The following is a 23,377-nucleotide window of genomic DNA, read 5'->3' as shown; positions in this document are numbered from 1 at the left end:
GTATACATTTGGATTGGGCTGATGCGTCTTGCATTTCTGCGTTTTTAGCTTCTTCTTTTTTTTACCAGCACCTCTTGCACTGTTCATGAGACATGAACAGTGCATCAAGACAAATGAATAGTAATCCACGCGTGAACAGTAACATTTTTATTTTTGTTTTTATTGTTTTTAGTTTTCAGCAAAATAAGCGGTATCCAAACGCAACCTAAGACTTGGCATTTCCATGAACCATGGGATCTTTGAGAAAAGATTCAGACTCTCGTAGTTCTCAATCATCCACAAAATCATTAACCAGGCCCTAAATTGCATTATCTTTAAAATAATAAAAATAAAATAAATAAATAAAAGACCCATAAATTTGCATTACTTACAAAGCTTGTCTAGGCCCAAATCACAATCCCAGACACAATTGAGGCCCAATTGCATAAGAAGTTTGGCCCAACAACCTTGTAAGTGAACATTTTAAAAATCAAAAGAAACATGTAAGGCCCTTCTAACATTTAATTGAAGTTGGGCCCATGGGCCAACAACATACCTCTTTCTCTTCTTTTTGGAAAATCGGAACTTGAATTAAATGAAAGCTAGGAAATACAACGTCTGGGGTAGCAAACACCCCATGCATCAGCCAAAAGTTGTTACATAATACAATAAGGAGGAGAAGAGTGATAAACAAAAGAACTAGAACTAAAAATTCCCTCCTTAGCCAAAATATCCGCACAATAGTTTCCTTCACGATGGGTGTGACTGATCTGAGCATCTTCAAAACACCAGAGCAGGGACCTGCATGCAAGAATGAGGTTAGAATAAGGATGTGTAACAAAAGAGGTATCATTTTGAGAGCTAATGATATTAGTCACAGCTTTGGCATCAATTTCTATCAGCAAATTCCTGATGTTAAGGTTTTTTGCTAGGACAAGGCCCTCCCTAAGACCCCAAAGCTCTACTGCCATGGGGTGAGTGAAGCCAATGGATTTAGTGAAGCTAGCGATCCAAGATCCATTGTGACTCTTATAAGCCCATCAGCCGCTACTAAGCCTGGGTTTCCTTTGGCTGAACCGTCGGTGTTGAGTTTAAAAAAGCCAATGAGAGGGGGGGTCCAACCGATGTGGGTAGTGCTATTCTTGATGGGAGCATTTTTTGTAGGGATTAGATGCCATACATCTTGGGCTAGGGATTTGGCTTTTATTGAGATAGCCTGGGCTAAGAAAGGGATGTTCTCCATGAGGAACTTATTGCAATTTGTCCAAATGCACCAAGCAGTTAAGGGGGAGATGATGTGCCAAGGTATGGTATTATGGTTTGAGGTTTGAGGTTTGAGGTGTGGGGGATGAGATGAGCTTGAGCCAGTTGGGAAGGTCGAGGGTGAAGAAGTTGTGAGGAATGGTGGGGTTTGAGGAATTTTGCCAAATGGTTGAAATGTATGGACAATCCCAAAGGATGTGGATGGTGGTTTCAGCATATGAAAGGCAGAGAGGGCAAGAGTCTTCAGATAGAATGTGACGCTTGAAGAGTTGGTTCTTTGTGGAAAGGCGATCATGGCATGCGAGCCAAAGAAACGTTTTGACTCGAGGGAGAGTGTGGGATTTCCAGAGCCAGTTCCAGTTGGGTGTGGTACGAGTAAAGGCAGACTTGAAGATATGAGATAGGCAGAATGAGAAGTAAATTGACCATTGGGAGAGTAATTCCAACAGGGGTTGTTGTTGAGGACGGAGTGAATAGGGCGAGGGGTAGCTCGAATGATGTTACGGATGTGTAGGGGAATGTCGAAAGATGAAACAGAGAAGTCCCAATTACCATTGCTGTCCCAAAAGTCTTTCACCTTAAGAACCATGTTATTCTCATGGAGAGGCCCTTCGATAAGATTGTGGAGTTTACCGTGGCCCGTCCAGTTATCAAGCCAAAACCTGGGAGTTTCTCCCTTGCGGATAAGCTAGCGGGTGCCTTCCTAGCAAATATTTTGGGCTTTTTGAAGACTGGCCCAAACAGGAGATTTTCTTTTGGTGGCATCCGAGGAAGGAGGGTATTTTTTCCTAAAGGTTTCGACCCATATGCTATTTGGTTTAAGGCAGAGCTCCCAAGCCCTTTTTGCAAGCAAAGCTCTATTGCGATTGAGGCTGCGCATAATACCCAATCCACTAAAATGTTTTGGTTTGGTGACTGTGGTCCAATTGATAGCGTGGATCTTTTTCTTGGATCTCACCCCAGAGAAAATCTCAGTTGATCTTGTCAAGCTCATGGCAGATTTTTGCGGGGAGGAGGGTGCACTGCATTAAGTGGATGGGCATTTCCGAGGTGACGGAGTTGATGAGCACGAGTCGGCCCCCCATGGAGAGGGAGTGGGATTTCCAACCTGAGAGCTTTGCTCGGATTTTTTCGACAATAAGGCTGAAAGCTCTCTTATTTCGACCATCGGAGATGATGGGGACACCAAAATATTTCCCAAAATCGTTGGCACGCTCCATGCCAAGCTCCCTTTTTGCCATGGTAGCATTAGCTTCATTGGTATGAGTGGAAAAGAAAAGCTTTGACTTGCCATAATTCACTTTTTGACCTCAGATGGTGCAGAAAGTCTCTAAAACCTTATTGATAGCAAGACAATTTTTCTTTGTGACTTTGGTGAAAAGGATGAAGTCGGCGGCGAAAAAAAGATGAGAGAAGGATGGCCCATCTCTTGAAGTCTTTATACCTGACCAGTTGCCAAGAGAAATTTCAGTTTTGATGAGCTCTGCCAAATATTCCATACAAAGGATAAAAATGTAGGGGGACAGAGGATCGCCTTGGTGGATGTCGCAAGAGGGAAGGAAAGGATCAAGTTTCTCACCATTAATCATGACCGAAAGGATAGAGGTGGTAAGACAGGACATGATAAGTTCAATCCAATCATTTGGAAAGTTAAACTATTTGAGAACATGGTGAATGAAGTTCCACTCAAATCTGTCAAAAACTTTTTCAAGATCAATTTGGAGGGCCATAAGGCCTTGCTTGCTTTTGGAGATGGTCATGGAATGAATAATTTCTTGAGTTAGAATCACATTGTCACTGGCTTTCCTTCCCACAATAAAACTAGATTGAAAAGGATGAATGAGGTCGGGGAGGAAGGGTTTCAGTCTTTGGATGAGAAGTTTTGTCACACTTTTGTAAAGGATGTTGCATAAGCCAATGGGACGAAATTGATGAATTGTTTCAGGTCTGGTTGAAGACAATATTAATAACTTTTTGGTAAATTACAAAGTCGGTCCATATCTTTTACATCATATTTTAATTTGGTCCCTACCCTTTTAAATGTGTCAATTTGGTCCCTAACCTTTCAGTGTCGTATCAATTTAGTCCTTGCCATTATCTATTGAATGAAATTTTTGGTGTGGCAAACGGCTAAAATAAAAAAATTATTTATTTGCCACATCAACAAACACCTATACCACTGCATCAGTTTTTTTTTTAATTAAAAAAAACAAATTAAATTTGAAACACGACAATCAAAATTCCTAGACTCTAATAAAATTCCTAACTCATCTTTATCTCCTTTCCCCTTCTCTCTCGTTAGTCTCCACCAACCAAAGAAGAGAACAACTGAAGGGCAATCTACCTTACAAGCTAACTACATAGCAGTCGGTAGATTGCTGTTATTAAAACAAAATGATAGATGAAACTAAAGCAAATTTGGCTGTGGCAGTATCCATAGTTATAGACTTAGGAACTCTTCCTTTGTTTTTTCTAAACCCTCCAGGTTATGTGTTTTGGGTTTTATTTCATTTGTTATACATATGGTTGATTTTAGGATCTGGTGGGAATATTAGGATATGGTGAAAGTATTATGTGGTCCCAGACTTCTAAAGTTCCATATTTTCTCACTTTGGATGGACTGACATGACTTCTGTATCTTTGCTAGGTAACATAAGATAAATATTTCAATAAATTATTCTTAAGTTGAACTCGCTGGTGTCTGCAACTTCTTAGAGGATGAGGGAGAAGAGATGAAGATGGGTTTGGTTGGTGGTGACTAACAAGAGAGGGGGAGAGCAGATGGAGTTGAGTTTGGGATTTTGGTTGTCAGATGATGTGGCAGTACAAGTGTCCATTGATGTGGCAATTTTTATTTTATTTTTTTATTATTTTTATTTGGACCGTTTACCATGTCAGCAATTTTCATCTAAAAGATAACGGCAATGACTAAATTGACACGACATTGAAAGGTTAGGGAAATCGACACAAGTGAAATGTTAGGGACCAAATTGAGATATGGTGTAAACGATAGGACTAACTTTGTAATTTACCCTAACTTTTTTTTTAATCACTAAACCATAACATTACAATGCAATTATCCTAAATTGATAGGTACTTTGTAGTTTTTTTTTTTAGAGAGTTTCAACCTATAGCGTTCACTTCTGATGATAGTTCTTTTATCATCTGACCAAGATAGGAATTGGTTTTTGTAGGCGTTTGTTGCACCTTTTGTGTTCCAAAAAAGCGTGAGTTTGACGTGAAGAATATATATATATATATATATATATATATATATAACAAATGGAAAAGGGAAGACTTGAATTTTTTTTTTCTCATCATAAAGGAGTTACATCATTGAGCTAAAAATAAGAGGAGGTGTCGGTTGAGTTACAAAACTCTCAGCAATTATTCACTTAATTTAACATCTATTAAAATGACACTTTTTTGAGATTTTAGACTTTAAGATCACTTTTGACCTTAACATCACGTCTCTTGGTAAATACTAGTAAATGAAATATAAATCTAATGATACCAAATTTTTTATAACTTTTTCATAATTATTTCAGTGACCTGTTATGGTTGATATATAATAAAAGTGATATTAGTATTAGGTTAAAGTGAGAGTAATATTCCTCTTTTAAAAAAAGTGAAAGTGATATTACTTTTTTTTTTTTTTTTTCTTCAGTATTTCATCAAGTTATGATAAAAGTTGCAAAAACTTTTATAAACACAAGAAATTTACTGTTAACTTGACACAACACACAAGTTCAAATGGAATTCAATGTTAATGAAAAAATGGAATTTAGTAAAAAGACAAGTCCAAACACCCCGAAAATTATGACAACGATGATGATTCCCTCGTTGAGGTTGACCTCCAACTCTGCTAAAACTTTTAGGTCTCAATTTTTTGGATTTTATTTTTGTTTCTTGGTTATTTTTACTTACCAAGTTGAGAGAATTCTTGATTACTTGCTTTGAATTTTGTGTCTTTGAGTACCCAATTCTTAGTTTCTTGTTTACTTGCTTTAAATTGTGTTTCTCTGGTTAGCCAATTCTTATTTAGGTTTTTTGTTTACTTGCTATTGGTGGTTTAAAGATCATGTCTTTCTCAATAGTACTAGCCATTTTGAAGTGTTGGGGGATTCTTGGTTGTTCTTAATTGTTAGCTTTTTTTGTTTAAGGATAATTGGGGAATGTGAGCTTCCACCAGTTGGCAAATGTGTTTAAGGAACTTAGTAAAACAACAACAAGAAATCTTAGTCCTAAATTTTGGGGTCGGCTATGAATCCTTATCACAACAAACCAAAATTAGATATACAATCAGGGATACCCCATTGTAGTAGTGGATGAGAACTTTTGCTCAGCATAGAAAACTAAAAAACACAAGGAAAGAAGAAGAAATTTATTCTAGTAGTGGATGAGAATTTATACCCAATATAGAGTTTCAAGTTGAAAGACCATGACATGTCTTTTTGTTTCAAACCATTAGAATAATAAGTAAATGATTAAGTTCACAATTTTCTAATAGTTTAAGCTTTTGGGATAACCAACAATTCATCATAGTATTAGAGTAAGTGATCTTGAATTCAAATCTCTTCTTTACCTCCCATTTAAGAAATTTAAAAATCACTTGTGTTGGGTCCAACATATTAAAGGGAAGTATAATCTCACACATTAGAGGAAGTGTTATAGTAATGGTTAAATACTTAAGTTTATCATTTCCTAACCGTTTAAGTTTTTGGTATAAGTGTTAAGGTAGTTAATGTATCGTTGAAGCCTCTTATTATTGAGGCTTAATATTTTTGATTCCTAATATGGTTGAAGCCTCAGTTTTATGAAGTGAGGTTACATATTTGTTCCTTCCGTGATTGTAGATCATTGAAATTGATTGAAAACTTTTATTTGTGAAAGCCATCAACATCCACATTGTTGTTTATGGGCAAAGGCATGTCTGTAGGATGTATACCAATTGATTGATGTACTCCAAATATATTATGTTCACCACCGTTGAGATTGGACTAGTGGCTTGGGTTGGGGTCCTTTCCCTACTAGCAAAGTAGTAGTATACTTCATAAAAATGAGGTTTTGCCCGAGGGAGGTAAGGGGGTGTCACTATTTCCACCTAACCATTTTTTTCACCAAAATAATGACAATAATAAATATTATATTCTTTTTCTTTCTGTCAATTGACACTTTTGATACTAATATAGTTATCCGTAACTCACTTCTTGGAAATATACAGCTTACATCTATGTTTATTTGGCTCTCAATAGTATCTTTACTCTTATTTTCTTCTTTCATTTGCTTCCTTTGTATAATTTTGCATTTAATCTGTTCATAATTAAGTTTGAGATATGATACTCAACTAGTATTCAGCATTGACACCATTGTGAAACCTCTTCTGCATGCAGTGACCTACAATGATTCCCACAACTTGAACTTCTTCACATGCATTTTCACTTAGTTCTTTGGTGAGTTTTGATTTCTTTGTGCCTTTTATGGTTAGCAGATGGAATATATTACAAATTCTATCGAACATGTCCACAATGTCACTCTTAATTAGTTTTGATGATTCCTTTTTCTAGTCTTTCTTTGCAGCTTCTGTTTTTGCTCTCCCCCTTCTTTTTTATCTTTTTTTATTTCTCTTTTTCTAATAATCTGTTTCGTTCACCGAACCTAGAGTTGCGAAATTTTTGCATCATAATGCGTATGCTTGTGTAGCGTCTGAACCTTTTTCAATGTGTTTGTGGCTACTATCAAGTCTACAACTTCACTGGAAGTTACAATGGGCTTGACTTCTACATCTTTTCGAAGGATTGAGAAATATAAATTTAAGGGCATGGTTGCTATGTTTGCAGCACACGTGGAAGAGGGAACAAGTGATGCAACTGAAGTTGGACTCTAGAAGTGGCCGAAGATAAAACAGAGCAGCTGAAGATAAATGCCTCAAGTGTCGTATTTGAATTAATTGATAGTTTTGTATTTGAATTAGGATGTTGTCATTAGTTTTTGTTATCAATAAACTTCCTTGAGATAGGACTCATCCTATTATCTTGGATAGACTTAGCTATTAGGCTGGTTGTTATCTTTTTAATTGTGGTTATCCTTTTATTTGAGTTAGTTGTGGTTGATGTATTTAAACTAAGAGTTATGGAATAAGAGGCAAGCTGATAATATTTACAAAATTCCTTTCTTTTCTATTTGTTCTTGGAGGGTTGTTGCCTCGAATATGACTATTTATTTCTATTCATTCAACCGGGTCACAGCAATGGTCCTGTCTCATTTTCTCTCAAAAAAGTATATGATTAGCAAATTGCTAAAGGTATTAAAAATTAATTGGTTTAGAGAGATCCTCAATGTCCAATCAAGAATTTTACTTTGCAATTTTTTTTAGTTGACATTTCACCTGAATCTATATCTGGGTTTCGATCATTTTAAACAATAGCTATCTTGGTCTCATGATTGTACCCAAGTTCTTTGAAAGCCAAAGGATTATGTCATATGATCAATCCTTGTTGCATTTCCCTTCCATTAATGAATTGATGATTGTTACAGACTAGCTGATTTTTGATGTGTAATGAAGTTTATGTGGTTTGTTGCATTGTAAATCTAGAAGGTATAGCAAATGACCAAAAATGGTTTGGGATAGAAAGGGAAGAGAAAGCTCATCGTGTTTGTTGAAAGAGAGAGGAAAAGAAAGAGGGATGGGGGGATTTCGAAAGGCTGTTGAAGACCTTATTTTAAGATGAACAAAAGGCAGTTTAGACATTATTACTGATTTTAGATGTAACCGTTTTTAAAAATGAATAATAGTAACTTGAGATTGAAAATGTAATCTAAAATTCAGTGGGAACCCCATCTTCAAATTCTTGACTTTGCAAATGGATTTGCATCATGAACTATACGAGAGTTTCAATAAGTTCACTAATGACTTTTCCCCCTCTAAGAATTAATGAAATTTCTCAAAACATTATCAGGTGTTGTGAATTCTCTACAACTGTTTAAGTTCCTTGGTTGAAACCAAAAGCTCGTGTTATGTGTAACATAGTAAATATTCACTACTACATTCTTGAAAGGACTAGATGGTTTTTCCCTATATCCTTTTAAATTAGAACTCATTAGGCAATTTTCCTTCTTCTATTAACAAACAAGAGAAGCTATTCTAAACTTCATTTCCCTTCTTATCATTATCCTTCTAAGCAATTTGAGCAAAGTTTTTCCATTGGAAATTTATATAATGTCACTCAAAGACACATATCTTGTCAATGCACAACAAAAAATGTATACAATAGTTACACGGCTAGAGCCATTAGATGGTTATGTCAATTGCTCCTATTTGCTTTAACTGGAGAAATGAAAAGGAATTTTCACACAAAGAAACGAATCTCTTATGTAATGTCCTAAAATGTTAATGATTGCACACAGACATATGCCCAAGGCTTAAATTAGTCCACAAAAGGTATAAAGAAAACATTTTTTTATCCTGGTTTGGTTTTTGGATACAATAATGACAGAATGGCTGACTAGTAGTAAAGTCCAAAAATGTCTATAAGACTTGAAAGCAAGAGTAGCCAGGGCCACAAGATCTGCAGTGACTCTCTTATGCACAACATACATAACCACTAGCGTTCTCCAACTTCCATGCACTTGTGGTCTTCAATCAGCACAACAATTTGCCAAGGAACTTTCTTTCTCAAAAAGAGCTCCTCCACTCTAGATCTTGTTGAAATAAGTCTGCAAAAAGTAGGCTGTATAGCCTCAGTTAATGCTTTTTGCACAACCAGGCATCTAGTTGCATGCCATTTTGTTGCATATGGAAGAACTGCAACAGCCTGCCATTGCATGATTTGTCTTCATAGCCAAAACGACCCCATTTACACCATCTTTACCAGTGTCCCTCAATTGTCAGCAACATCCACAACTGGACACAATTGCCTTTGTACTTTCCTATAGTTACTTTGATCTGCTTGTTGTGCAATAGAAACTTGTGCATACCTGCAAAACAAAGAATAATCACTTCTTAAGCACTCTCTTTTGTACCCTTAAACATCATCTATAAAATTTTGGATCCTCCATCAATTGAGCCAATCACTGCTTCAAAGAGCAAGGAGAAATTAACTCGATTGAAATGTAATAACTGAAGATTGAAATGAATAATAATAACTGAAGATTGAAATGTAATTTAAAATTCAAAATTCTTGACTTTGCAAATGGATCATGAGCTATATAAGGGTTTCAATAAGTTCACTAATTATATTTCTCAATACATTACCTAGTATCGTGAATTCTCCACTGCTGTTTACGTTCCTCGGCTGAAACCAAAAGCTCATGTTATGTAACATAGCAAAAATTCACTACTGCATGCTTGAAAAGACTAGATAGTTTTTCCTTAGATCCTTTTTAAATTAGAACTCATTATGTAATTTTCATCATTACATTAACAAACAAGAGAAGCTATTCTAAACTTCATTTCTCTTCTTATCATTACCCTTCTAACCCATTTGAGCAAAGTGTTTCTATTTGAAATTTATATAACGTGACTCAAAAGACACATCTTGTCTATGCAGAACAAAAAAATGTATACAGGAGTTACTGCTAGAGCCATTAGATGGTAAAGTCAATTACTCTTTTTTGCTTTAATAGGAGAAACGAAAAGGAATTACGCAAAGAAACAAATCTCTTATATAATGTCCTAAAATGTTAATGACTGCACACAGACATATGCCCAAGGCATAAATTAGTCTGAAAAAGGTATAAAGATTAACATTTTTTTTCCTGGTTTTGTTTTTGGATACAATAATGTCAGAATGGTTAACTATTAGTAGATTCCAAAAATATCTATAAGACTTGAAAGCAAGAGTAGCCGAGACCCCAAGATCTACAGTGACTCTTATGCATAACAAACATAACCACTAGCGTTCTCCAACTTCCATGCACTTGTGGTCTTCAATCAGCACAACAATTTGCCAATGAACATTAAAAGAGGTCCTCCGCTCTAGATCTTGTTGAAATAAGTCTGCAAAAATCAAGCTGTATAGCCTCACTTAATGCCTTTTGCACAGTCAGGCATCTAGCTGCATGCCATTTGGTTGCATATGGAAGAACTGCAACAGCCTACCATCGCATGATTTGGCTTCATAGCCAAAGCCACCCTATCCACACCATCTCTACTAGTGTTCCTGAATTGTCAACAACATCCACAACCAGACACACTTGCCTTGGCACTTTCCTGCAGTCACCTTGATCTGTTTGTTGTGCAATAGAGACTTGTGCATACCTGCAAAACAAAGCATTATCACTTCTTAAGCACACTCTTTTGCACCCTTAAACATCAATCTATAAAAATTTGGATCCTCCATCCATTGAGCCAACCACTGCTTCAAAGAGAAAGGAGAAATTAACTTAGTTCCAAGGTTCAAATCTAATCCAAACAAGATAGCCTGAGACTTCAGGGATAAAAGATCAAATTTTTCCTCTACCTCATCGCATAAGACACACTATCACTCGCTATGTTTCCTTTCACTATTTTGATTTGATGAGTAAGTCCTAATGCATTCCACATGAAAATTATTAACTTCAAAGGAAGCATCAATCCCCACAAATGTCTCCATCTAAGAGTTATGACCCTCAGATGAGAATCCATTACCTAAGTTCCACCTACTTTCAATGGTAGCTTATTTTGACCTTATGTCATGAGGCTATATCAGCTTATCAATAGCTCCTCACCTTGAGATAGGGGTGACTAAAATTTAAGAAGCCACCTCAGGAGAGTATCACTCCCTAACCTGGTGTTGTTTCCAAGTCAAAGTGTCAAGATAACTTTAAATACCTATTAATAGATGTAGATTGTTTTGACTTTTCTAAGTTTATCCCAAGATATAATGCAAAAAATATAAGATTTTCCAAAAATGAATGACAATGATTATGAAAGTGTAGCATCTTTCCACTATGATTATGATCCATTCTGCTAAATAATAAACCCAATGGGAAGACTATGAGAAAACTTTAATTCTAGATGTAATACAACAATGATGGCAAGTAAAACAGGAGGGCTTACCAATCTAAGCAGGCTACCTTCTACAGCTTTCAACCCTGTAAACGCAGTTGCTTGCCTTCTTGAGTCTGATTATTGTAAAGACGAATATGTCTCAGATGATATGGTTAGTAATATATAATCAAGTTTGTTGTACGGTCAGGTTTTTCTACTGTCTATTGCTGTCCTTTAATTTAAATTCTAGTCAAGTCTCTTTGACTGGGATAAGGTATGATTTGGAGATAGGCCTTTTGCTTAGTTTGAGCTTTGCCTGGTGATGATCCGAAATGGGTATGGACAACCTTAAGCCAATAATTGATTTAGAGTGGAAGTTTTAGAAAGGTGGAAAAACTTTCAAGTACATCAAGAGGCTAAAGCACTGAAACCTTAGGTAAAAACTTACATAATTAAGACTTTTTGTAATGTGGATTTTACATAATTCACGTTGTAGCACCCGTGTTCTTTTAAACTCGATCAATGCTTCTACACAAGCATTACATTGGTGATAGGACAATGATGTGAATAACGATTTCCTTACATTGCAGAACAAAGATGCACATAGCTAAGGCCATTTAGTACTACTTACTATTTAATATTCTATTATGGTAAAATCACTAATTCATCATGGCAATGCACCGACTTCTAATGTTTCTCTGACTAGCGAAAGTTTCTCTGTGAACTTTTCCTAGGCTGTAGAATATTGTGTCCCTACGTGTAGGTGCTTTTGTCCCTTAGGATAACAAGTTTATCCTTAAGGCTAGTGGTTTTTTTCTTTCGGGGGTTAGGGAAACAGTGAACTCATGGAGGATCTTACAAACCATTGTAAAGGTTTGTCGATTTCGGACACAGAAGGGCAACTTTCGACCTTGAGGAGGAATTGGCTATGCCAGAATATATCATTGCTGGTAAATTCTATACAAGAAGGGCTCTGAATATGGAAGCTATAGCTTCGACTTTTATGCCATTGTGGAGATCTAGGAATGGCTTCAAAGTCAAAAATATGGGAAACCACATAGTCCTCTTCACGTTTGATAATAAACATGAAGTGGACACCATTCTTTCAAATGAACCTTGGAGCTTTGACAAGCACCTTTTGGTGCTGCAACGTTACAACAAGGATGAGCCAATTGAAGATTTGAAATTTAATAGTACAACGTTTTGGGTGCAGGTACATGACATCCCAGTGCGGTTCATGAATCCAAAGGTGGCGGAAGGGATTTGTAGTACTGTGGGCATGGTTGTCCGAAAGTCTAAGACGGAGATGAATGGGGGGAGTTTTATGAGGGTAAGAGTCAACGTGGATGTCACTCGTCCACTAAGTCGAGGAAGAATGGTATCAGTTGGACAAAGCAGAGAAAAGTGGGTCCCTTTCAAGTATGAGCGCCTACCTAATATTTGCTATTGGTGCGGCTGTCTTAACCATGATGATAGGGACTGTGAGGTGTGGCTTGATAGTGAAGGCTCCCTAAAAGTTGAAGAACAGAAATTTGGCCCTTGGCTTCGTGCTCCACCTGTAAGTCGAGTACAAAAAAATGTAATCTCAGTGCCCGGAATTTTTCACAAAAAGAAAGGAAGCATGTCTACTCAAACAGCTCCGGTTCAGCCAAGGCAAGCCCCGACAAAGTCCACGATGTCCTCAACAGCTCAAACAACACCAATTGACGTGGACCAATGCAACGTGGAACAATCAATGGACCATTTAAGTGGATCGGTTACAGCAGATGCACTTAATTCTCCCACGATTTTTGAGCAGAGCAATCTTCAGGTTGGTCCGTTGGAGAATAAATTAGAGAGAGAGGTAGGTGATGTAGAGAAGAATGATGAGCCACCTGTAGGGGAACGGACTGCCAGCCCACCAGGAATTAATCCACATTTACTCCCTTCCACTAATGACCCGGATCAAGTTATGAAATCAAGGGAATCGATGCAAAAGGAAGCTTTCCTTTTTGAGCTTGCTGAAATTGATGAGGGGCTATCTAAATTAAAGGCCGGGCCAATTACAGTTACTGATTCATTGAATGCAAAAATTCCAATCAATGTGCACGTGACTAGTGAGGAAGTAAAGGAGGCAGCTAGGGTTTCTCAAGTCCTAGAGGGTGTCAATCATGCATACCCACGTGCAGCAACTACTGAAGCACAGAATATTCCATCTCCACGGCAACAAGGGTCATGGAAAAGGTTAAACAAAGCAGATGGACCCAGCAAGCCGGTCGGAAAATCTAGCACTATTGAGTCTGTGCTATCAACCAAAAGAGTGTATGAGGAACTATCCAATCCCAATGGTTTACCAAGTAAAAAACGCACGTTTTCTGTTGAGATTATTTCTTCAAAGTTGGCGGAGGCTGATGCTCAGCCCCGCCCTACACAATGAGTCTCTTAGTTTGGAACTGTCGTGGGCTTGGGAACCCACGTACAGTGAAAGAGCTTGGAGATTACATCCGGGCAAAAGATCCTGCTATTGTGTTTTTAGCCAAGACATGGACAGACGATGCAAGGCTAGATGAAGTGTTACGAAATTTTAGTTTTAGAAATAAATGGTTAGTTCCTAGTGGCCATAGAGGTGGGGTTTGGTTTTGTTGTGGAAGGAAGATATTCGAGTCTCAGTGGAAGATTCATCAAAGTATTGTATTGATGCACTTGTTGAGAAAAACCCACCTCAAGAATGGCGGTTCACGGGTTTCTATGGCGAACCAATGACACATAAAAGGCATGAGGCATGGACAAAACTTCGAACCCTAAATGATAAGCCACACATTCCTTGGTTGTGTGCAGGGGACTTCAACGAAATTACAAGACAGGAAGAAAAGAGAGGAGGTGTACGTTGTGAAAATAGTCAAATGCAAGCTTTCCGGGATGTTATAGATGAGTGTAGTTTTATGGACTTGGGTTTTATTGGCCCAAATTTCACTTGGGCAAAGCATTTTAATGATGGATATTCGATTTGGGAGAGGCTAGACCGTGGATTAGCAACCAATTCGTGGTTCTTACAGTTTCCGGGCACTAAAGTTCACCTTTTACCTTGTCTTTCCTCAGATCATTGCCCATTGTTTATCAACCCTTCAGGAATTGAAATTCCATCCTATAAAAAACCCTTCAGGTTTGAGGAGATGTGGCTGGCTGATAGTAGGTGTGGGGAGGTGGTTGAAGCAGCATGGAGGTCATGTGTATCATTAGATCCTAATAAGGAAATCCTTGGAAAAATAGAAAAATGTGGCAGAGACTTAACATGATGGAATTACAATGTATTTGGAAATGTGAGGAGGGAGCTAAAAAAGAAGAGGGATATGCTAGTTGAAGAGGAAGCAGTGGCATTGAGAACTGGAAGCAATGTACGGATCAGAGAATTGCAAAGAGAGATAAATGAGTTGCTGGACCGAGAAACAAGGATGTGGAATCAACGCTCTCGAATTCTTTGGCTAAAAAATGGAGATGGAAATACAAAATTTTTCCATAGTCGAGCCTCCCACCGGTATAGAAAAAATGTGATATTGGGGCTGAATGATAGCCATGGAGTTTGGAAGGAAGGACCGAATGAAGTAGCAGCTATCCTCATTCACTACTACAGTGACTTGTTTACTACCTCAAATCCGCCCACTCAACATGAAGCTCTAAGCCACATTCCTCAAGTGATCACCGATGATATGAACAGTGAATTGACTAGTAGATTTGAGGAATGGGAAGTACTCCAAGCATTGAAACAAATGGCACCTATGAAGGCATTAGGACCAGATGGAATACCCCCCATGTTTTTTCAGCATTTTTGGCCTATGATTGAAGGTGATGTTACTCACTCGGTGCTATCCTGGTTAAATTCAGGTACTATCCCACACCCACTGAATCATAGTTTTATTACTCTAATCCCAAAAAAGAAAAACCTAAGCTTAGTGTCAGATTATTGCCCTATTAGTTTATGCAATGTGCTTTACAAAATTTTTGCTAAAGTCCTTGCCAATAGACTAAAAAAATTCCTCAATTCAGTTATCAATGAAAACCAATCTGCTTTTGCAAAAGGCCGCCTCATATCAGATAATATCCTTATTGCCTTCGAAACTTTACATTGCATGAAAAATTATAATTCAAGTTGCATCGGGTTTATGGCTTTGAAGCTTGATATGAGTAAAGCCTATGATAGGGTTAAATGGGTGTTTTTAGAAAATGTGATGAGGAAAATGGGAATTTCAGAAAGCTGGATTGGGCTTATTATGGTGTGTGTGCGATCAGTCACCTACTCTATACTTGTAAACGGAGAACCAAAGGGTATGATTCACCCCTCAAGAGGGCTTAGACAAGGAGATCCTCTCTCTCCTTTTCTCTTCCTCCTTTGCACCGAGGGCCTTCATGGCCTTATAAATAAAGCAGCAAATAATGGTGACATCCATGGATTCAGTTTGTGCAAAAGAGGACCCAAACTAACCCACTTATTTTTTGCAGATGATATAGCCTTCTCTTTTGTAGGGCCAACTCTGAAGAATGCAGTAAAGTTTTGGAGTTGCTATCAGTGTATGAAGAAGTCTCTGGCCAAAAATTAAACAGGGAGAAGACAGCCTTATTCTTCAGCAAAGCAGTTATAGAAGCAAACCGCCAAATCATCAAAGGCATTCTGGGAGTCCGTGAAATCCATCACTATGAAAAATACTTAGGGCTGCCATCTTTGGCTAGAAGGGGAAAAAAAGCAAGCTTTAATTATATCAAGGAGAGAGTGTGGAGGAAGCTACAAGGATGGGAAGGAAAACTCCTTTCCCAAGCCGGAAGGGAGGTGCTTATTAAGGCGGTCATCCAAGCCATACCTACGTATGCAATGGGTTGCTTCAAACTACCTTTGGGGTTGTGCAATGAAATTGAGGTGATGGTCAGGAAGTTTTGGTGGGGACAACAAGGGGAGAAGAGAAAGGTTCATTGGCTAAAATGGGATGAGATGAAAAAAGCCAAAAAGGATGGGGGTATGGGCTTTCGTGATTTAGCATTACACAATGACTCCTTCTTGGCCAAACAAGCTTGGAGGTTGTTGGAGGATAAAACTTCCCTATTCTACAAGGTTTTCAAACCTCGTTTCTTTCCAAATTGCACAATTATGGAGGCGCCAGAATCTAGCCGAGGTTCTTATGCTTGGAAAAGCATACTCCAAGGAAGAGATGTGATCAAAAGGGGTGCATGTTGGAGAATAGGTGATGGGCAGAAAGTTAAGGTATGGCATCATGTTTGGTTACCATCTAAACCACCGGCTAGAATTTTATCACCCGTTCTTGAAGGTTGGGAGGAAGCCTCAGTTGACAAACTCATCAAGGAAGATTCAAGGACTTGGGATGATGATGTTATTGATGGCCTTTTTGTTCCGGGGGAAGCTGCCATCATTAAATCAATCCCGCTCTCAAGATTCCCCACTTAAGACAAACTGTTTTGGCCATGGACTCAAACAGGGAAGTACAACTGCAAATCTGGTTACAGATTTTTAAAGCATGAAGATGAAGTTTCAGGGGTGACGGAAGCACTGCAGAGGACAGAAATTTCTGGCGCAGCATTTGGGATTTGCGAGTCCCAAATAAGACTATAAATTTTCTGTGGAGAGCATGCCGTGAGGCAGTCCCAACAAAAGCAAATTTGAAGCGACGTCACATTCTGGAAAACGACAGGTGCGAGCGTTGTATGATGGAGGATGAAACCACATTACATGCATTGTGGTCTTGCAGCAAGAACAGGTCTGCCTGGACGTCATCAAAGTGGAACGGCTGCCAGAACATAAGCCCCGTAAACTTTAAGGAGCTATTATCGTGGATACTTAAAAACCATGGTAATCCGGAGCTCTTTGCGATGGTGACGTGGAGCTTATGGAACCATAGGAATCAGGTTCGGCTCAACAAGCCTTGCTGCCCATCGGACCTAATTGAAGCCCAGGCGAAGGAAAAATTGGAGGAATTCATGGCTACAATCCCAGCCAAACCAGCGACCTTACCTCGACAGAGAATGAAGTGGAAACCACTTGATGCGAGAAGTTTCAAAATAAATTTCGATGGCGCAATCTTCAAGTAGGAAAATAAGAGCGGGATTGGGGTGGTTATTCGTGATCACACAGGGGCTGTTATGGCCTCTCTTGCTCAAACCGTTGCACCTACTATGCAGCCCATGGAGATTGAAGCAGTAGCTGCTACTCGGGCTCTGGAGTTTGGAGAGGAAATAGGCATAACAGAGGCTGTACTTGAAGGTGACTCAGAGCAGATTATAAACTCACTTAAAGGAGGAGGACACTCAATTGCTTCAGTGGAGCCTTTACTTCATGATGCCATGGTTTTCTCTAGTCGTTATGCAAAATTGCTATACTCTCATTGTAGAAGAGATGGCAATAGATTAACATATAGTCTAGCAAGATATTCTATTAATGTCTCAAGCTATGTAGTTTGGATGGAGGGAGTTCCCGATCCATTATTCACAATTGTTCAACAAGATGTAGCCAATTTGGCAAGCTAATTTCAATAAAGTATCAATCTGTTTTCTCAAAAAAAAAAAAAAAAAAAAAAACTAATTCATCATGGAATGTCTAACAATCAAGCAATATATAGTCAATCAAAACACGTTGCGGTAACATATAAATCAGAATTAAATGCTTTTAGAATAAAAGATTGTCTCCAGTGAGAGCTTTTTATTTAGTTGTCTATCACACATCTGTTTACATATAGGTACAAGCTTAGTTTCCTAATTATGATAGCCTAAGCAAATTACCAAAACCACAAATCAATTATGAAGAATGTAGATGATATTTGGTTATATCAAGAACATAGTTGAAATATTTGGTCAATGAGGAATATTTGCATATCTGAAATAATTACTCATAAAGTAAGTTTTGCTCAAGCTCCAAATGTTTGAAATTTTGAACATTCACCAATTGCAATTTTATTCTAAAGTTTGTTGCTTTATGAGAATTACATTAGCAATGTCCTCAAAACATGCTAATACAAATCATTTTAATAAATTTTATAATTGTTATCATATTTTAAAATAATAAAAATTTCATAGCAAAGCAGGAAATATATATATATATATATATATATATAAATCAGCTGAACTCTTAAACAGAAAAAGAGCATTTTCTTTGGTTGAAGATTAATAAACAACTGTATAAAACCTTCGAGGAAGCTGGATGCTACATCTAGCTAGACTAATCATTGTGATTGTGATCTATACATGAGTTCACATAAATAATATGTAATGACAATCAATTCAAAGGAAAGGGAAAAAAGATAATGCAACAACCAACAAAACTTTAAAATTAAAAAGAAAAAGTTGATTAAGAAAAAAAGGCAAGAAGTTCAACAATCTTCAATGATGCCCTTGTTGGAATATACTTGTTTGGAATTGAAAATTAAATCAAACAAAAGATAGTGCAGTAATCGGCAAAACTAGGATTAATAAAAAAAGAAAATGAATTACAGGGAATCAAAAGAAAAATAGGAATTAATTTGGATTCATTGACTTACAGAGTATTTGAACCCATTCTCCAATTCCATCTAATCACTGATCTCCTCACCGCATTCGAAATACTCTTCACTATCAGAGTTACCATGGGGCACATCATTAGAGCTTCCATCTCCATTAGGTCCAGCCCCATGGTAATCGTCACAAATTTGCTTTGCCCTTTTAACATCCAAGTCCTCATAAGGAATGATGCAGGTGTTGCTATTCTGAGCCATAGTTTGGTTGAGATCTTCTATGTCTTTCTTGTATACAATTCGGAACCCGCATTTCTTCACCTTCAAGCTTGAATCATTGATTTCAATTTTAATGCCAATCTGAATCAATTCATTTGCTTCACATTCGTTTAGTAATTTTATGTCCTCCTCCTTGTAGTATTGAGGAAGCACATAAAATAGCCAAATATGATCTGATAATAAATCGTCACGTACGCCAGGAGGGCCTTTTATAGAAAACATTACTTTTCCATTTGCTATGAACTTACAAGATGGTAAAGCAATGAAAAGAGAAGAAAATACAATGCAAATAGCAATCCCTATGCAGCCATCACGCAAATGAGAAGAAGGTTTTTTTATATTCACTTTAGCCCCAATACTTTGATGGATAAACCACTTTGGTATTACACTTCCAGGAATAATCATATCATATCTCCAATTGAATGATGCATCATCATATCTACCGTGACGAGAGAGTCCCTAAAACAAAAAAAAGCAGGTTGTTTATAAAATACACAGAGAGAGAGAGAGAGAGAGAGAGAGAGAGAGAGAGAGAGAGAGAGAGAGAGACCTGATGGTGCTTTCTTATCACTGCCAAAAAAATGTCAATGAAGTCTTGATTATCAGCCAGTTTACAACAATTTGAAAGATAAAACTCTCCCTTACAAAAAGAATTAGGTTTTTGGAGATCTATTACTGTTTCCAGTGAGGTACAACCATCTCCCCAAATTTCTATGATATCTACTGGAAGATTTGGCAATGATCGAAGACTTGTGCAATTCTTCAAATACATTCTTTCCAACTTACGTAGCTGACTGATACTATCAGGAAGGCAAACAAAACTATTCCCACTTAGATGTATTTCTTCTAAAGAGAATAAGCAACCGATATCATCGGGGATTGCCCTGAGATTGCAATCTTGTAGTTTCAATTCAGTCAAAGAACACAAACCCGATAAAGAGGACAACCCCACGGGATCTGCAATTTTTGGCCTTGAAGAAAATGGGGGGAGATCATACCAAGATGTAGAGTTAAATGATGATAACCCCTTACATCCATTGAAAGATAGCACTTTAAGATTTTTTAAGAGACCAATGGAAGAAGGCACCTCTCTTATTGCAGTTCCACTCACATCCAACTCCTCTACACTTTCAACATTCCCCACATTCTCAGGCAGTCTCTCAAGTTTTGAGCATCCTGAAATGTTCAAGTCTTTAAGCAACTTCAAATTAAAAATGCTGCTTGGTAGACATGTAAGACTTTTGCAATCTCTTACATTTAATAAAACAAGGCTTGTCAAATGCCCAATTGATGTGGGTAATTTAGTAACAGTAGTTCCACCCAAATAAAGCTTTAATACACGTTGCATGTTTTCTCCAAATTCTGGAATCCTTTTTAGTTTTGAGCAACCAGAAAGAATAAGAACCTCAAGAGACTCCATTTCAAACTTGCTTGGAAGAGTTTTGACATTTACACAGCCTTGTAGATTGAGAAGAGTAAGCCTATTATGAACCAAAGTTGAAGGGTGAATCTCACGTAAATTTAAACAATCTTCAAGAACCATTTCCTTAAGATTTGGGACTCTGAGCAAATCAGGGGTTTCTTTAAGGTTTGTAGACCCATTCATTTGGATGATTTGCAACTTCTCAAAAGACTATTAAAAGCAACCAAAAAGAAGAAAAAAAGAACAATTAGCTTCATCAAATCCCTACAATTTAATGGAACTTGAATTTAAATAAGTACAAGATGCTTAAATTACCTTTGCTCCTTTCCAAAGTTGTTCAATGTAGTTTCCACACATGTAAAGTTCAACAAGCTCATTTGATTGGAAATTTAATGGAAAAGATTTTGAAGGGTACCCTATCCACTCAAGAAATCTTAAGCCAATAGGAAGATGTTTGGGTTCATGGAGAAGCTGGACGTTTTTAATTATGAGCAGTTTAAGATTATGCATCTTTGAAAAAGATTCAGGATTCCAATATGCCTCTTTTGATTTAGGCAACTTTAGGACTATGCCTTGAATTGCTTCTGTTCCCTAATAATCATGAACAAAAGGGATTAGAGAATTGCAAAATGTATGATTACCAAAGCTACTCTAAATTGAACTTTTTGAATAATATGATAGGGTATATGTTCAAGTTTTCTATATAACCTCTTACCGTATTTTTTGTTAGTACACTGTTAATGTCTTCAAATGACCACAAAATGCTACGCTTTCCAGGCTCTTCAGGGCACTCTTCATAAATTATTTTCTTGGCCATGTCTTGTAATAAATCATGCATCCACACTTCAAGGTAATTTATTTTTATGAGAGATTTATCAACTAGGACCTCCAATCCAACATCAGGGTAAAGGCCAAAATAATCTAGTTTCTCTACTACACTAATTTTTTCCTTATGATTAAAGAAAAATGCAATATATAGGAATATTTTTTTCTCTGTTTCATGTAGTCCATCATAACTTATTCTTAGTGCTTGGAGAATTGCACGTTCGGGAAACTCTTTAATCCGAATTAATGTACTTTTCCATTGATTGATGCTTCTACTAAACAAAAAAGAACCCAAAATCTCAATAGCTAAAGGAAGGCCTTTAGTATATTGTACAACATCTTTGGATAGCTCTAGATAATCTTTGGGAGGATGGCCTTTTTTAAAAGCTTTTAAACTCAAAAGATGAAGAGCTTCATCATCACTCAATCCTTCAGCTTCAAATATTTCATCTACTTCAAGTATACGTAGTAAATGCTTGTCCCTTGTTGTTATGATAACTCTACTACCAAAACCAAACCAATTATGCTTCCCAACTAACTTTTTCAACTGGTCTAATTGATTTATATCATCAAGAACGATAAGAATTCTTTTATGACGTAATCTATTCTTGATCATGAAAACTCCCTCATCAACATCTTGTATACTCATACTTTCATTTAATATTTTTCTAATAAGTTGTTGTTGCAATGGAATTAAACCATCTTTTTCACAAACCTCCCTGACATTACGGAGAAAGCAACAACCTTCAAACTTGTTCGAAACCCTACGAAAAACAACTCTAGCAAGAGTTGTTTTACCTATTCCCCCCATCCCCCAAACCCCTATAATGCGAACATTATCAGACCCTATAGCCAAACATGACTCCAATTCCTTCACTTGAGATTCTATTCCTACTAGGTCTTCAGTATCTTCTAAGAATTCATTACTCAATTTTTGCCATAACTCCCCCACAATATTTTGGATAAGTTGTGCCTCAGACCTGCAATGAAGAGAGAATGATATCTAGTGAGTACCTTGCACAAATAGGACCAAAAATGAAAGTAGACATCCAATGCAGTTGGTTAAACCAAGAAAAAGTAAATAACTTGGGGCAAGAAAAATTTGAAAGAAATACAAAATGTAAATTAGTTAGATCAAGTAAAAATAAAAATGAAGTGTGAACATCTATGTTGCTTTACTAAAAGTTCAAAACAAGGCTTAAGATAAGAAGAGTATTTATTTGAAGTTTGAACATCTAAAAGCAAGTAATATGTCAAATTGGATTACCTATCTTGTAGGTGCCACCCTTTGAGATTTGCCACTTCTTCTAAAGCAGCTTTCCATGTTTGCACTTTCTCTATATCGTCCTTGAAACGTTCTTCATGTTTAAAAAAGGCTTGGGCAAAGGTGCCTGTTTGTTTTCGTACATCAGATGGGTTCACATCATAAAATATTGGCAAAACAGTCGTGGTTGTCTCTTTCAAGCATCCAATTATCTTTGTAAGTTCATCCAAGCACCATGTTGATGACGCAAAGTTTCTTGAGAGAATGACAATTGCAAATCTCGATTCTTTTATTGCTTTCAAGAGCTCTGGTGAAATAGATTTTCCTATCTCAAGATTTTCCTCGTCTCTAAAGGTAACTATGCCCCTTTGTTTCAAAGCAACATATAGATGGCCTGTAAAACTAGTGCGGGTGTCCTCACCTCTAAAACTAAGAAAGACATCATATTTCCACCGAGGTGTTGAAGATGAAAATGATGACGAAGAGGAGGCCATCTGAGAGATAATGGAAGACATTGGAGATATGTTGGCGGCAAGTATTGAACTACAATAAAGAAAAATAAATAAATAAATAAAAGAGGTAGTTTTCAATTAAAATTGACAGAAAAAGTAAAAAGAAAAAAAAAATTAGAGAAAAAAGGAATGATTTGATATGGATCTTTTATTTTAAGGAAGGAGTGACAGGATAGAATAAAAGAGATGGACGTGTATAAAGTGAAAGCTTATGGATTTGAGAAATGAATTTGCAGTAGTGATTGTAATGCTCAAAAATATCTTAGAAACAACACATGATTCAATTCCTATTATATAATTGCTTTTTTAATAAAGGAATGACTATTATTTTTTCTTTTGTTTGCGAGTATGTGAAAGAGAGACGAAAGACATTAATAAAATAAACAAAGGTCACAA

The 23,377-nt window shown here is 37.1% G+C and overlaps 2 protein-coding genes across 12 annotated transcripts in view; both read right to left on the bottom strand.

Moving 5' to 3' along the window:
• LOC126725050 (eukaryotic initiation factor 4A-11-like) overlaps positions 1-23,377 on the bottom strand; it is an 84,962-nt gene that overhangs the window by 9,011 nt on the left and 52,574 nt on the right. The gene's annotated exons all lie outside the window — the stretch shown is intronic.
• LOC126725047 (disease resistance protein RUN1-like) overlaps positions 8,755-23,377 on the bottom strand; it is an 86,456-nt gene continuing 71,833 nt past the window's right edge. For 2 of the 8 annotated variants that reach the window (XR_007655276.1, XR_007655274.1), the window contains exons 2-8: positions 22,473-23,012; positions 21,096-22,185; positions 20,696-20,971; positions 19,508-20,590; positions 18,727-19,416; positions 11,282-11,353; positions 9,884-10,501 (exon numbers count right to left, since the gene is read on the bottom strand). Coding sequence is in view for 2 of the 8 variants with exons in the window: in XM_050429537.1 (XP_050285494.1) it covers positions 18,757-19,416; positions 19,508-20,590; positions 20,696-20,971; positions 21,096-22,185; positions 22,473-22,984 (3,621 nt within the window). In the remaining 6 variants the exon portion in view is untranslated. The other 6 variants (XR_007655279.1, XR_007655275.1, XR_007655278.1 and 3 more) reach the window with 6 other exon arrangements.

The sequence above is a fragment of the Quercus robur genome, chromosome 5 (assembly GCF_932294415.1).
Source record: "Quercus robur chromosome 5, dhQueRobu3.1, whole genome shotgun sequence".
NCBI classification, from domain to species: Eukaryota; Viridiplantae; Streptophyta; class Magnoliopsida; order Fagales; family Fagaceae; genus Quercus; species Quercus robur.
The sequence above is the reverse complement of the archived record's forward strand: the minus strand, read 5'-3'. Positions and strand labels throughout refer to the sequence as shown.